This window comes from Procambarus clarkii, chromosome 83 (assembly GCF_040958095.1).
Source record: "Procambarus clarkii isolate CNS0578487 chromosome 83, FALCON_Pclarkii_2.0, whole genome shotgun sequence".
In the NCBI taxonomy this organism is placed as follows: domain Eukaryota; kingdom Metazoa; phylum Arthropoda; class Malacostraca; order Decapoda; family Cambaridae; genus Procambarus; species Procambarus clarkii.
The window spans coordinates 15,110,403-15,125,146 of record NC_091232.1 but is presented as its reverse complement, the minus strand read 5'-3'; the positions used below and the strand labels follow the sequence as shown (position 1 = coordinate 15,125,146).

The window sequence follows — 14,744 nt, the reverse complement described above, 5'->3', positions numbered from 1 at the left end:
ACGAGTGAAAAAAAATGTCACTGCATTGAACTAATGACGGTGGACAGACGCGGCTTAAGAGCAGATGCTTGACCCTGCCCGCACACACGCCAGCCTTAGGCACATTAGAAAGTGCTTATTCAGCGTCGCTAGCAAAGTGAAATGAACTGGAAAGTGAAGTACTTTTTCACCGGACAAGTACTGTACAGCCAGTGTAATATGACTTGCTGGCAGGTGGGACGACGTCTGTAACAAGTATGACATGTGTACAGAGGACAGGTATGGCACCTGTACAGAGCGGGAGTGGCAGCCTTGGCTGGTGTAGCACATGGGTCATTTATCAGGGCTTTAACTGTGAGAGGACAGTTTCCTGGATGTGTGCTGGCAGGAAAATGTGGAGTAAACATAACCAAGCTGAGGGGGCAAGATGTTGGGGTAGAGACAAGAAAATATTTGAGAATATTTAAAAAGTATTGGCGAGATGATAAAGTAACTAAGGCGGGACTCAAGAAGGCGGGACACAAGTTTTCACCAAACAACACACTAGAGATGTTGTTTGGTGTATACACAAGTAACGGGGCACTGGACGTACAACTGGAGAGTTAAGTACATTTGTATGAACATAAACAATAGATGCGATTGTCATCATGGATAGATCTGTGAATGTAGGAAACAGAAAAACTATTGCCAGAACCCTATATATAGGGAGGAAAACTGTTTCACACTTATTGAAACACAACAATGTAGAGACACACCAAGATAGTGAAGACTTTATTTGTTAATAACGTTTTGTCTATAAGGACAAGAAGTCCTCTACAATACCTCTACTATCACTTTGATGTTGCTCTACACAAGAGTAATTGTGATTGAAGTGAATTAAGTTAGTTATAGCCTTATAATATAAGTTATACATAGGTCATCAAACCTGGACTGAATGGAAGAGGGGCACAACTGAACATAAATATTTAGGCATCTAGATAATAAATCTTATCAAACAAAAGAAAACATATCAATTCAACATGAATTGCAAAAGAAATTGAGTTTCAGGAGGTAGTTGAACGCTGCTATCTCACATAGTATACTACGGAACCAACCAAAGAAAATAATATATTAGACCTATTGATAGCGCACACAACCTTTAAATGTCACTGAAATAAAGAGTTATGGAAAAAGAGAACAAAGAAATAATATTCAACACGTCATAGCACGGAGAAATATTATGAAACTATCAAATCCGCAGGTCATGTTGAGAGTAATTATAAGGGAGTAAGAGAGCTTATTGAGTGTAGATGTGTTTTACTCAGGTGATAACATCTTACTCAGGTGATAACATCTTACTCAGGTGATAACATCTTACTCAGGTGATAACATCTTACTCAGGTGATAACATCTTACTCAGGTGATAACATCTTACTCAGGTGATAACATCTTACTCAGGTGATAACATCTTACTCAGGTGATAACATCTTACTCAGGTGATAACATCTTACTCAGGTGATAACATCTTACTCAGGTGATAACATCTTACTCAGGTGATAACATCTTACTCAGATGATAACATCTTACTCAGGTGATAACATCTTACTCAGGTGATAACATCTTACTCAGGTGATAACATCTTACTCAGGTGATAACATCTTACTCAGGTGACATGTAACATAGATGATAACATCTTAATCAGGTGATGACACCTTACTCAGGTGATAATATCTCACACATGTGATGATGACGGCCAACATAAGTAGAAAAAAACGTTATATAAACCAAATATTAAACATAAATCATGATAATATCCGTCAAAAGACACCATAGCATTCAGTATTAGAAACAAGATTATTATTATTGACCGAAACACAATATGTAAGATTGTCAAGTTTTGACATTCAACTTGATAACAGCTGCTTACGTATTTGATGAACATAAAGCACAGAATTATTAAAATATATTAACATGAAAAAGTTCAACATAATAAATGATAAGATGTGAGACACGATATCATCGACGTCTTGGTCGAATCTAAGATGAGGATAACATCTATTGATGGCATTGTTTGACAGGCAAGTGTTGCATGCAAGATATTCTGGCTTCCATACATTACTTTTAATTGAACTCTAAGACCTCTAGTTGCAGCAAAGCTCACTACCATCACAGTTTCATTACTAGCAAAACAAGAGGTTATTTAGGATTCTGCGTCACAGACCTTCACAAGTCTCTTAATAACATATTTATATTTAAAAAATGTTTGGTATAGATTGGCTGCATGTGACTTACAAGCTTACAAATATATATCGTATTGTAATATACTAAACTGTCATGATATACACCATATACAACTGTCATGATATACACCATATACAACTGTCATGATATACACCATATACAACTGTCATGATATACACCATATACAACTGTCATGATATACACCATATACAACTGTCATGATATATACCGTATACAATTGTCATGATATACACTGTATACAACTGTCATGATATACACCATATACATCTGTCATGATATACACCATATACAACTGTCATGATATACACCATATACAACTGTCATGATATATACCGTATACAACTGTCATGATATACACATACACAACTGACATGATATACACCGTATACAACTGTCATGATATACACCATATACAACTGTCATGATATACACTGTATACAACTGTCATGATATATACCGTATACAACTGTCATGATATATACCATACACAACTGGCATGATATACACCGTATACAACTGTCATGATATATACCGTATACAACTGTCATGATATATACCGTATACAATTGTCATGATATACACTGTATACAACTGTCATGATATATACCGTATACAACTGTCATGATATATACCATACACAACTGGCATGATATACACCGTATACAACTGTCATGATATACACCATATACAACTGTCATGATATACACCATATACAACTGTCATGATATACACCATACACAACTGTCATGATATACACCATATACAACTGTCATGATATACACCATATAGAACTGTCATGATATACACCATATACAACTGTCATGATATACACCATATACAACTGTCATGATATACACCATATACAACTGTCATGCTATACACCGTATACAACTGTCATGATATAAACCATATACAACTGTCATGATATATACCGTATACAACTGTCATGATATATACCATACACAACTGGCATGATATACACCGTATACAACTGTCATGATATACACCATATACAACTGTCATGATATACACCATATACAACTGTCATGATATACACCATACACAACTGTCATGATATACACCATATACAACTGTCATGATATACACCATACACAACTGTCATGATATACACCATATACAACTGTCATGATATACACCATACACAACTGTCATGATATACACCATATACAACTGTCATGATATACACCATACACAACTGTCATGATATACACCATATACAACTGTCATGATATACACCGTATACAACTGTCATGATATAAACCATATACAACTGTCATGATATAAACCATATACAACTGTCATGATATACACTGTATACAACTGTCATGATATACACCATACACAACTGTCATGATATACACCATATACAACTGTCATGATATACACCATATACAACTGTCATGATATACACCATATACAACTGTCATGATATACACCATATACAACAAACGCTATAGGCTTCAATCTCTCCGTCGCCGACATAAGCAAATATAGTTTTCAGTCATTCTGATCTAAAGGTAAATTATAATGTTAATTGATATCTTCACGAAAATTGTCGAACTGGATTATAATTATAATATATATATATATATATATATATATATATATATATATATATATATATATATATATATATATATATATATATATATATGTCGTACCTAGTAGCAAGAACGCACTTCTCAGCCTACTATGCAAGGCCCGATTTGCCTAATAAGCCAAGTTTTCCTGAATTAATATATTTTCTCTAATTTTTTTCTTATGAAATGATAAAGCTACCAATTTCATTATGAATGAGGGAATTTTTTTTTTATTAGAGTTAAAATTAACGTAGATATATGACAAAACCTAACCAACCCTACCTAACCTAACCTAACCTAACCTATCTTTATAGGTTAGGTTCGGTTAGGTAACCGAAAAAGTTAGGTTAGGTTAGGTTAGGTAGTCGAAAAACAATTCATGAAAACTTGGCTTATTAGGCAAATCGGGCCTTGCATAGTAGGCTGAGAAGTGCGTTCTGGCTACTAGGTACGACATATATATATATATATATATATATATATATATATATATATATATATATATATATATATATATATATATATATATATATATATATATAGGCAAATCGGGCCATGCATAGTAGGCTGAGAAGTGCGTTCTGGCTACTAGGTACGACATATATATATATATATATATATATATATATATATATATATATATATATATATATATATATATATATATATATATATATATATATATATATATGCAACCCGTCCTCAGACCAAGTCCATTCCATCCAGAGGTCGACCCCGAACACGCTTTCACCAATTTCAACATTCTGTTCAATCAAAACAGGTTCGAACAAACGTGGTTCAAACAAAATTCGTCGGTGAAGAATTTGTTCCGGAAGTGTTCGAACGAAATCAGTTTTGAGTCGTGTGTTAATCGTTTTTCATTCATAAAGAGGGGGGGGGGGGTTGGCGGGTGCATGGAATGGAGCTTAGGCCTTTGTTTAGAGGACGGGCTGATATATATACTTAGGCTTACTGAATGATCAATCCCAGGCACAACTTCTGTAGAGAGCTACAAGTCAAATGAGCTACAAAGAAAAAATAAGAAAGTAAGTGATGTGGTCAATGGTTGTCACCAAAATAACTGACCTCTAACCCAGTTGTCACTGCAGAGTGTTGAGGGTAGCTCAGCCACACCGTCCATCTCTTAGCCTTCACACAGGCCGCATGTTGACCTTACCGTGAGCATATATTGATTTAATTTCCCTTTGTCCGGTGCTTTTGCACTCTGAGTTTCTAATTTTTCCATTTATATAAACAATTTTGGAAAATAAAAGAGAAATACAAAAAGTTGCTATATGCGTGTCAGGTGGTGCCCGGCTCGCGAGACGTTCACACACATTGTAAATGTCAACATGTATCCCAGACAGCTTCATAAAAAAGATATTTGCTCGTTACTTGTTCACTCCAGTTGGTGTTTTGGATCGCAGGTGATAACAGCTACCACAGGTGATATCAACTACCACAGCAGATGATATCCAAGATAAGTAATGATATAAAAGGCTAGTGACTGACAACTAACGTATTTTATGAAAATATCTAATACATGTAATGACAACATCAAATTCTTGTGACTACATCTAAAACTTGTGTTGGCAACATTTAAATTTATGACGGTAACATGTACCACAAGTAATGAGAGCATCTGGAACACATGATTAAATATTTCAAGTACTAGTCTTTAGGACAAATAAAATCCTGTGGTGATGAATACTATCTTTAGGAAGCCAAGATAAATTATGAGTGATTTATGAGAGTATGAAACAAAGCAGGCATACGTCTGAATATTGTAATGATGGAGAGCAATTAACACCCGTCGAGGAGGGTACTTAGCATCTGTCGACGAAAGCAGTTAGCAGCCGTCGAAGATGGAAGTTATCGAACGTCGAGAAGGGTAACTTCGACGTGTGGGATCATAAACAACACGTTGAAGAGGGCAGTTAGCATCCGTCGATGGTGGTGTTGGGTGAAGAGGAGGAGGACTGGTGGTCAGGTGTGTCTGTCAACTCCACGGCGGGGCTGCCTGAGCGACCACGACCCGCCACCCAAGAAGCTCCACACTGCACTAGATGTCTGCACGAGGACCTCACCGCCCGCCACACTTTGCTCCTGCAGGTGAAGGCCAAGAAGATAAAGACTCCCTGCAACGTGTTGAGGACCACGAAGACGTACCAGACGGCCTCCAGCTGCAGGTACCCAGCCACCAGACCACTGATCCAGGTGAATCCCATGAGCACAGCCAACCGCATGTACATCTTGTACTGGTTCTTGTGGTGTGGGCTTGTCGTCATGGTCGAGGTGGATTGGGTCGTTTCTGTTATTATTTTGGCAGTACTGATAAAGAGGATGCAGTTGACGATGATGATAGCGACTATAGGAATGGCGAAAAATATGAGCAGAGCCTTGCGATGACCGAACCAGCACCAGCGTTTGCCAAAGCTAGGGAGCAACTCCTCGGGGATTCCCTCCGGCTGTTGAACATCAATAGTGACGACAATGATGGTAGCGACGGCCGGCAAAAGCCAGCTGTAAAGGGAATACATTAAGAACCTCTGCCAATGTTTCCCGCTTATCAATCGCAAATCTGTTTTGGTTCGTCGAAATGTATACCAGATGTCGAAGGCTAATACGCTCATCCAAATGAAAGAGGAGAGGAAACAGTAATACATCGCTGCAGCCAGAGTAATACAATCCTTCTGACCGGGATTTACAAACACGTTTACGATGAAACACATATACGAAGCCAGAAGAGCCAAGCAAAGGGACGCCAGGTTCTTCCCTGACAGGTTTCTAAGCTCCGGCACCAGGATAAAGACGGCTAAGTGGAGCAGGAGACAAAGGCAGGACAGCCCAAGACCCGCCAGTGAGACCCAACCCATCACCGGGGAGAACTTTCCTGCGGGTGTCTGTGGCAAGCACACCAGGACGCCGCCCTCAGCCACCTCGTACTCTCCCTCCTGGTAACTTCGGTTGTAAAACTCAACATACACGGTTCTGTTCTCATACAACGAAAATTCGTCGTCAGATAAAAATGTCTTATTGCATTTAAGAAACTTGGCAATGGGCGGTGATCCTGATGTTAGTGGCATGATGTTCGGCTCGGAACTTAGAGCGGCGTTAAAGTCACTGGTGTTGGCAACACACTGGCCGTCCTTAAACACATAGTTCAGTTCTCCACATGAAACTCTCCTGCACTTATTTATGTGTGGATCCCAGATTTCTGAACTCTGGCAGGTGAAAGCAGATTCTAAAATACTGCTGACGCTGGGATCAAAGTCATCCAAAATAGCGAACGTATGTGGGTAAACAAAATCATTTTTTTTAATCATTGTAACAAATGTTGGTGGAGATGGCGTGGTGTTGGGCTCGGTAGTTACGGTGTCGTTGGAATCACTGTCGTCCTCAACACATTTGTCGAACTTAAATACATGATTCCGTTTGCGACATAAGACGATCCTGCACTTTTCAAAGTGGCTATCCCACATTTCTGAAAATTTGCAGGTTGAAGTAGATCCTACGACGTTGCTGCCACTGGCGTCAGTGTAGTCCATTAACATAGCGAATGGTTGCGGGTTAAAAATTTCATTCGTATTCATGATCTCCAGGTCTTGACTGGTGCATGCTAATTGTTCTTGAGTCACGTTGTTACACTTGGCACAGTGTGGGTTTCTGTAGGTTCCCGCGTTGCTGTAGACTACAGCCGTGTAGGACTGACACAAGTCGGCCACCTCATTATCTTCCCACTCTTTCTCACATGTTTTAATTGCCTGAGAGCAGCTTCTAGTTATATTTTTCAGTTCTTCAGGTATCTCGGGATATATTGAACACGTATGAAATGTTAACGTTCCATTGGTATCAAAGTACATTCCCAATGTTCGGTTCCTGTACACTAGTCTAGGCATCACATAATCGTTTGTTAAGTTTCGTTTGTACTCACTAGAGTTTTCACACTCCCAGCGCGGCTTCCACATGAACAGCGTCTGAGCGTCGTTGTTGCAGAGAGCGCAGTAGTAGTTGGTGTAGGTGAGGGAGGTGTCCAGGCTGGTGGCCGGGAGGTTACCTAGAGGATCAAATCTCTCTATGCTAGACGCCGGGGGGCCGGAGAGGCAGAGGTTGGTCACCTCTTCATCCCTCCAACCCTGTAGGCACGTTCCCTTCATGTAGATGTTACCATACTGCATCACGTTTATACATTGGTACTTGTTTACATTGTTTTTATGACTGTACACATCATAATAAAGAGAATCGAGGCAGCAGTCACCATACTCCGCACACATTTCATCACAAAAACAATTGCTATTATACCACTTTGGAGGAAACGACGTTGTTTCACCACGTTCACAAGAGTCCCAGGGTGAGCAAGCGGCATCCATCGCCTCTAAGTCAGAATAACTCACTCCACAGCTTAGGTCTGTATAGATCACCATGATAATAACGGTAATGACATACATTGTAATCCGGTATGACAATGAATCCCACGCAGTCACTGGACTCAATAATGAGGACAGATTATTTCAACTAAACAGTGACCGCACCAACATGGGTGCTCACTGAGCGGCCGCTGAGGCCTGACTGGAGAAAAGTTGATAGTAACAAACCAGTCTGGCCGCCCACCTGCCGCTACGCACCACCAGCCTTCCTCTCAGGCAGGATATATTGGCGAAGCAAGACGCGGCAAGCGCCTTGTCTTACCTTGCCTCTGTGAACACCAACAGTAGCAACAGTTATGCCGTAATGGTTTAATTCATAAACCATACAGACATTATCCATCCTGGCTTTCGGTGGCTTTCCTCATTTTCCAGCGACATTTCTCTAGTTCTAACAGTTTGGTCATTAACACATTTTTCACAAATTCCCTAATTTTCTCTCCAAATTTTAATTCCATTGTATTTGCTATTGGATCTACGGACGTTAGCAAAGGCTTCAAAGATTCCTTAAATATCTGTGTCGACAAAAATATTCGATCACGATACCTGAAACGCTTCTGACGGTGAAAAAATCTGAATAAAATATGGAGATAAACACTATTGCAAGATATTGAAAAAAAAAATCATCATTATGCAATCAAATTAATAGTCTTCCAACGATTAATCAGAAATTCACGTGTCTAACACCTGTGAGCAAAGCGCAGTAAAGGTGCATACCTGGTGACGCCACAGGTGATTACTGTCAGTAAAGTGCAAGCGGATGTCCTCGGGCTCTGGTCACCAGTTACAGGCCGTGACATGCAAAATAGTAAATACACAAAAACAGTGTTACAAAATCTGGTAAATCGATTTGCACGACTCAGAGATTAAAACTGTTTGAAACTCAATTTGTCACGTGACAGTGATTTTTTTTCAATTTTCAAGCACGAAAAGAATTTCAGAAAAACATTTTTCCTATTTGTATATCATGCGAGCGATGTCACTTGGTTAACTTATGTAGCAGAGTTTTGTTTCACCTCATGCCTCTGTTCACAAACCAGTAGATAAGTACCTGGGAACTAGCTGTTGTTCACACATACACAGCCTCGCTCCTGTGCCAGGTAAGTCCACCACGGGCTCACCATAGCCCGTGCTACTTGGAACTTTTGTTCTGAGTAGCTGAATCTAAAACAACATAGCTGTTGTTGGCGACAAAGATTTGACAAGACAGAGAAAAGTGAGCGGATTGTATATTCTTGTGTGTCAGGAAGCCTTCGACACAGTACTCCACAGGAGACTAGTGCACAAACTGGAGAAACAGGCAGAGGTGACAGGGAAGGTAGCTGAGCGGACAGAACGCTGGAAGCGTGATTCTGTGGTCCCGGGTTCGATCCCGGGCGCCGGCGAGAAACAATGTGCAGAGTTTCTTTCTCCCTGATGCCCCTGTTACATAACAGTAAATAGGTACCAGGGAGTTAGTCAGCTGTCACGGGCTGCTTCCTGGGGGTGGAGGCCTGGTCGAGGACCGGGCCGCGGGGACACTAAGCCCCGAAATCATCTCAAGATATCCTCAAGAAGGTACTCTAATGGATAAAGGAGAGTGATTGAAGATTAAGCCACACAAGAGGTGGCACGGGCATGAGTAGACCGTATGATAAAGGAGTACCTCTGCAATAGATGAAGACCCCATCCATTCACAGATCTACGGTATCAGCTACTGGTACTGGTAATGGCTCCACAACAGCCTCCACCTACGGTTCATGCCCGTGCTTACATGCCCGTACCACCTCTTGGATGGCTTATTCTCAATCAATCAATCAATCAATCAATCAATCAATCAATCTGCAACAGAAAATAGTCATAGTGGGAGGAGAGACCTCGGAATGATGGGATGTTACCTGTGGCGTTCTACAAGGGTAAAGGTTCTACAAGGTTCTGTGGCCGGTCTTATTCCTAATCTGTGTGAACGACCTACCAGAGGGGATAGATTCCGTCCTCTCAGTGTTCGCTGACGATGCAAAAACAATGAGGAGGATAATGACAATGGATGACTGTAAAAATTACAAGTGGATCTGGACAAAATGAAAATACGGTCCTTCAAGTTTTGAGGCTTAGTGTTGTGTGAAGTTTCCAGTTGTCTGTAAAGCTGCAGTGACTTTCTGGAGTTTTTTTCCGGTTGATTGGCAGATTGTCACCTGTTCCGCGAGTCTCTGTGAGAGGGCTCTGGTCCCCGGTAGGTGAAACAGATCTTCCACGATAACCAAACCTCACACTAGAACATGAACAAACGACAACGTTTTGTTCTGTCCTGGACCATTATCAGGTTCTGTCCGTCCTGGACTATTAACAAGTTCGGTCCGTCCTGGACCATTAACAAGTTCGGTCCGTCCTGGACCATTAACAAGTTCGGTCCGTCCTGGACTATTAACAAGTTCGGTCCGTCCTGGACCATTAACAAGTTCGGTCCGTTCTGGACCATTAACAAGTTCGGTCCGTCCTGGACCATTATCAAGTTCGATCCGCCCAGGACCATTATCAAATGAAATACGACTTAATAATGGTCCTGGACGGGCCGAAACGTCGGTCCGTCCGACGTTTCGGTATATCTTCTGTCTATTCGGTCTATTTGTTTATCTTCTATTGTGTGGTTTGGTCATTATATCTTCAGGGACGTTATTGTGACTCATTGTCTGCAGATCTTCCACGACTCGAGTGACCTTTCAGTATAAAAGTAATCTCTGCTTCCGGGAGCTACCATGGGAGGGGGGAGGGGGGGGGAGGGGGGGAGGGGGGGGAGGGGGGAAGGGGGTGTGGTTCCCACCAGAAAAAATACTTGAGTTGACTGATTTCTGTAAAGTCTAAATTGCAGTGAAAACGTAGGCTGCTTTATGTTATACCTTGAGGTATAACAAATAACAAATATGAATAGAAAAAATTGGACGCTGCACGATTAATAATAATGAATGTTGTTGTAATTATGTAGTGATACATTGCCATTGTTTACAAATCCTGAGATAACGAGAAGCAATGTTATGTCTTAAGTTTTATTTACAAAAAAATTTAAGTATCAGTACGTGTAAATAAGGAAGTATTGGGAACCGTTCAAAATATTGGTACGCGACACCTTAACTTTGGTTTGGTGTTGGGCTTCAGACCTATTAACCTCTGGTGGGTTATGAAGGTCATATAAGTCCGCACTGGCCGACCAGCAAGAATATATTTACACTGGGCACTGTCCAGGACTAAAATGTACTCTCAGAATGTACTGAGAGTATGATTTTAGCATATAGGGAGTATACATACTATACACATCTCTCTGTGTATATATATCGCCTTGACCTCTACTTGAAGTGGCACATCAGGTTTTTTCCTAATGGCAAAATCTTTAAAATTCTTAGTTTCTATATAAAGAAAACAGTGTAGACCATCGTTATGTATCTAATGTAATCCCGAGTTCTTCTACTGCTCTTTAATATCCAATATTGAACGAATAATCTCTATTACTTTACTCCAATATTAAAAATTTCCTAATTAAAGTTACCATTACAGTACAAATACAGTTTTAATAGGTTAAAAATTCATTGTAGTCTGAATAGTACGCTTGGAAATTGTAATCATCAGTGTTTAATACCAATTGCTCTCTCCCAGGTCCTTTTGAGCCTTCTGTAATCTTTTAATGCTTCCATTCACTGGATGAAAATATGATGCACAATACACTACCGGTCACAGGATAAATATGGGTGCACAGTAAAGTACTGCTCACAGCATGAGTTTTAGGTATACAATAAACTAACAACAGAAAGTACAGCATATAAACAAGAAATATGCAACACTTTCTCAACCTAGTTAAACGACGTTTAACTAGGTTGACCACACCACACACCAGACCGTTTTGTTTATAGTGATGCAATTCGAACACCGGCTGCGGCTTCACTATTTTCTGCTAAATAGAATTGTATTGTTTAGTGAATTGTAAAAGGAATGAAAGTACAGGATCAGATAAGTAACAAAACAAGCAACGTAGCCTACAAACCATTGGTAATACGCGTTAGTGGAAGAAGAACGCCGCGCTGTTGATATAGTCGGTTAACTGGAAAATTAGCACAGTTCCTTGTATGTGATTCTGTTCCTTAATGAATTAGAAAAAATATATTTGAAGTGCGAGCAAAAGAATGATGTCACAAATAATCTAAATATTAGCTTCATTGCACTTGCAGATTTGTATTGTTAGAAAAGTGCAACAACGGACTGGAGCAATGAAGTGAAAACTAGAATGACTGGTTTTCCCCCAACGGGCAACTGATGACCTTGAGAAGCAAGACCCACACAAAATATATAATATTAACATACAGGAGTTCGATCCAAAGAAAAACTGTGGAAAAGATCAAATTACACTTGATGGAGAAGTCTTATATCGAGAGCAAACGTATTGTCTTGTTTCCTGCTGTGCGGCGTCTTGGACATGTATAGTAGCCTCGGCGTCTTGGACATGTATAGTAGCCTCGGCGTCTTGGACATGTATAGTAGCCTCGGCGTCTTGGACATGTATAGTAGCCTCGGTGTCTTGGACATGTATAGTAGCCACGGCGTCTTGGACATGTATAGTAGCCTCGGCGTCTTGGACATGTATAGTAGCCTCGGCGTCTTAGACATGTATAGTAGCCTCGGCGTCTTGGACATGTATAGTAGCCAGGCGTCTTGGACATGTATAGTAGCCCCGGCGTCTTGCTTACGTATAGTAGCCACGGCGTCTTGGACATGTATAGTAGCCACGGCGTCTTGGACATGTATAGTAGCCTCGGCGTCTTGGACATGTATAGTAGCCAGGCGTCTTCTACATGTATAGTAGCCCCGGCGTCTTGCTTACGTATAGTAGCCACGGCGTCTTGGACATGTATAGTAGCCACGGCGTCTTGGACATGTATAGTAGCCACGGCGTCTTGGACATGTATAGTAGCCACGGCGTCTTGGACATGTATAGTAGCCCCGGCGTCTTGGATATGTATAGTAGCCCCGGCGTCTTGGACATGTATAGTAGCCCCAGCGTCTTGGACATGTATAGTAGCCTCGGCGTCTTGGACATGTACAGTAGCCTCGGCGTCTTGGACATGTATAGTAGCCCCAGCGTCTTGGACATGTATAGTAGCCCCGGCGTCTTGGACATGTATAGTAGCCTCGGCGTCTTGGACATGTATAGTAGCCCCGGCGTCTTGGATATGTATAGTAGCCACGGCGTCCTGGACATGTATAGTAGCCTCGGCGTCTTGGACATGTATAGTAGCCCCAGCGTCTTGGACATGTATAGTAGCCCCGGCGTCTTGGACATGTATAGTAACCACGGCGTCTTGGACATGTATAGACATGTATAACTACATCTCTCCAAGGTACTATCTCATTTATTTCACTTTGTTTCAGATCATATTTCACACTCCTATCTACATTATCATTATTAGCATGAATAGAATTGTCAATAAAGGTAGCTGCTTTCACACAGTTATCATGGCAATTTTGCTTTTCATATGTTTCTACTATTTCTCCAAGATCAGTTCCGTATTTCCATGTGATCCGTTTTCCACATGGTGAAGTTTTCCAAGACAGACTCCATTTTCCATTACTCCCTTTTTCTGGAGCTGAACTGCTTAATTGAAGCTGACTGGATGTTGAGTAGATTTGGGACTTCTCCTGGGTATGCTCTGACACAGACATCTGCTCATCAGTCTTGATCCTCTGTGGAACACATACTCTCGCCCAATGTATACTAAAATTAGAGAAATTAGCATTAAACCTCACAATTATGCATAAGATTTTCCCATTCATAGAACCTTCCGAAACACAAGACACCGACTTAGCAAAACTTTGACCTTCAAACCAAGAAATACAACCCAAGATAAGTGCAAAGACTACCTGATCGAACGGACTCAGATGATCCATAAGGAACACAGAAATCAATTTCCTCATAACTCTGTCATAACGATCAGTGAAAGAAAACAGGCATATGCCTAGGCACCTTATCTCAATCATAACTCCGAAGACAAGTTCACACCCCCTGATGGTGAACTTGAACACAACACACACATTCATCAACCGTCTAGTCTTCCAAGAGACTAAATAAAACATGCCGAAAACTTTACAACCCTCACCATCACTTCCCAAGTGATTTACGTCTGATGACAACCAATCAACCAAGAGGTTTAAGGGTCTTAACATCTTGAAGATGCACAGCAGGTTACCTGGGAAACACCCAAGGACAATCTGAAACCCTTCACAATGATTAACACTAGGTAGGATAACCTTTTCCTCCAACTTGAAATACACACCTGGAGCCTCAAACATCTGCTCCCCAGTATGATTTAATCCTTCACCCACAATATGATTCTGAAAATCAACTCCAATATGACTCTGAAAGTCAACACCACACTTAAGTGGAACATACACTTTTATCACTCGTGCATCAAAATTAACTGGATCTGAATATAGAGACACTGCTCTAGCATAACTCACCACTTCCTCAGAACTGGAT

The 14,744-nt window shown here is 40.7% G+C and overlaps 1 protein-coding gene across 1 annotated transcript; it reads right to left on the bottom strand.

Annotated features, from left to right (window-relative positions):
- Positions 1 to 5,115: 5,115 nt before the first annotated feature.
- Positions 5,116 to 8,369, bottom strand: LOC138358458 (uncharacterized). The gene has a single exon (XM_069316440.1). The coding sequence runs from the start codon at positions 8,267 to 8,269 to the stop codon at positions 5,759 to 5,761; it is 2,511 nt and encodes an 836-aa protein (XP_069172541.1). The 5' UTR covers positions 8,270 to 8,369; the 3' UTR covers positions 5,116 to 5,758.
- Positions 8,370 to 14,744: the final 6,375 nt, after the last annotated feature.

Coding starts and splice junctions, on each gene's coding strand:
- LOC138358458 (XM_069316440.1), bottom strand. CDS start 8,269: ATGTATGTCATTACCGTTATTATCATGGTGATCTATACAGACCTAAGC.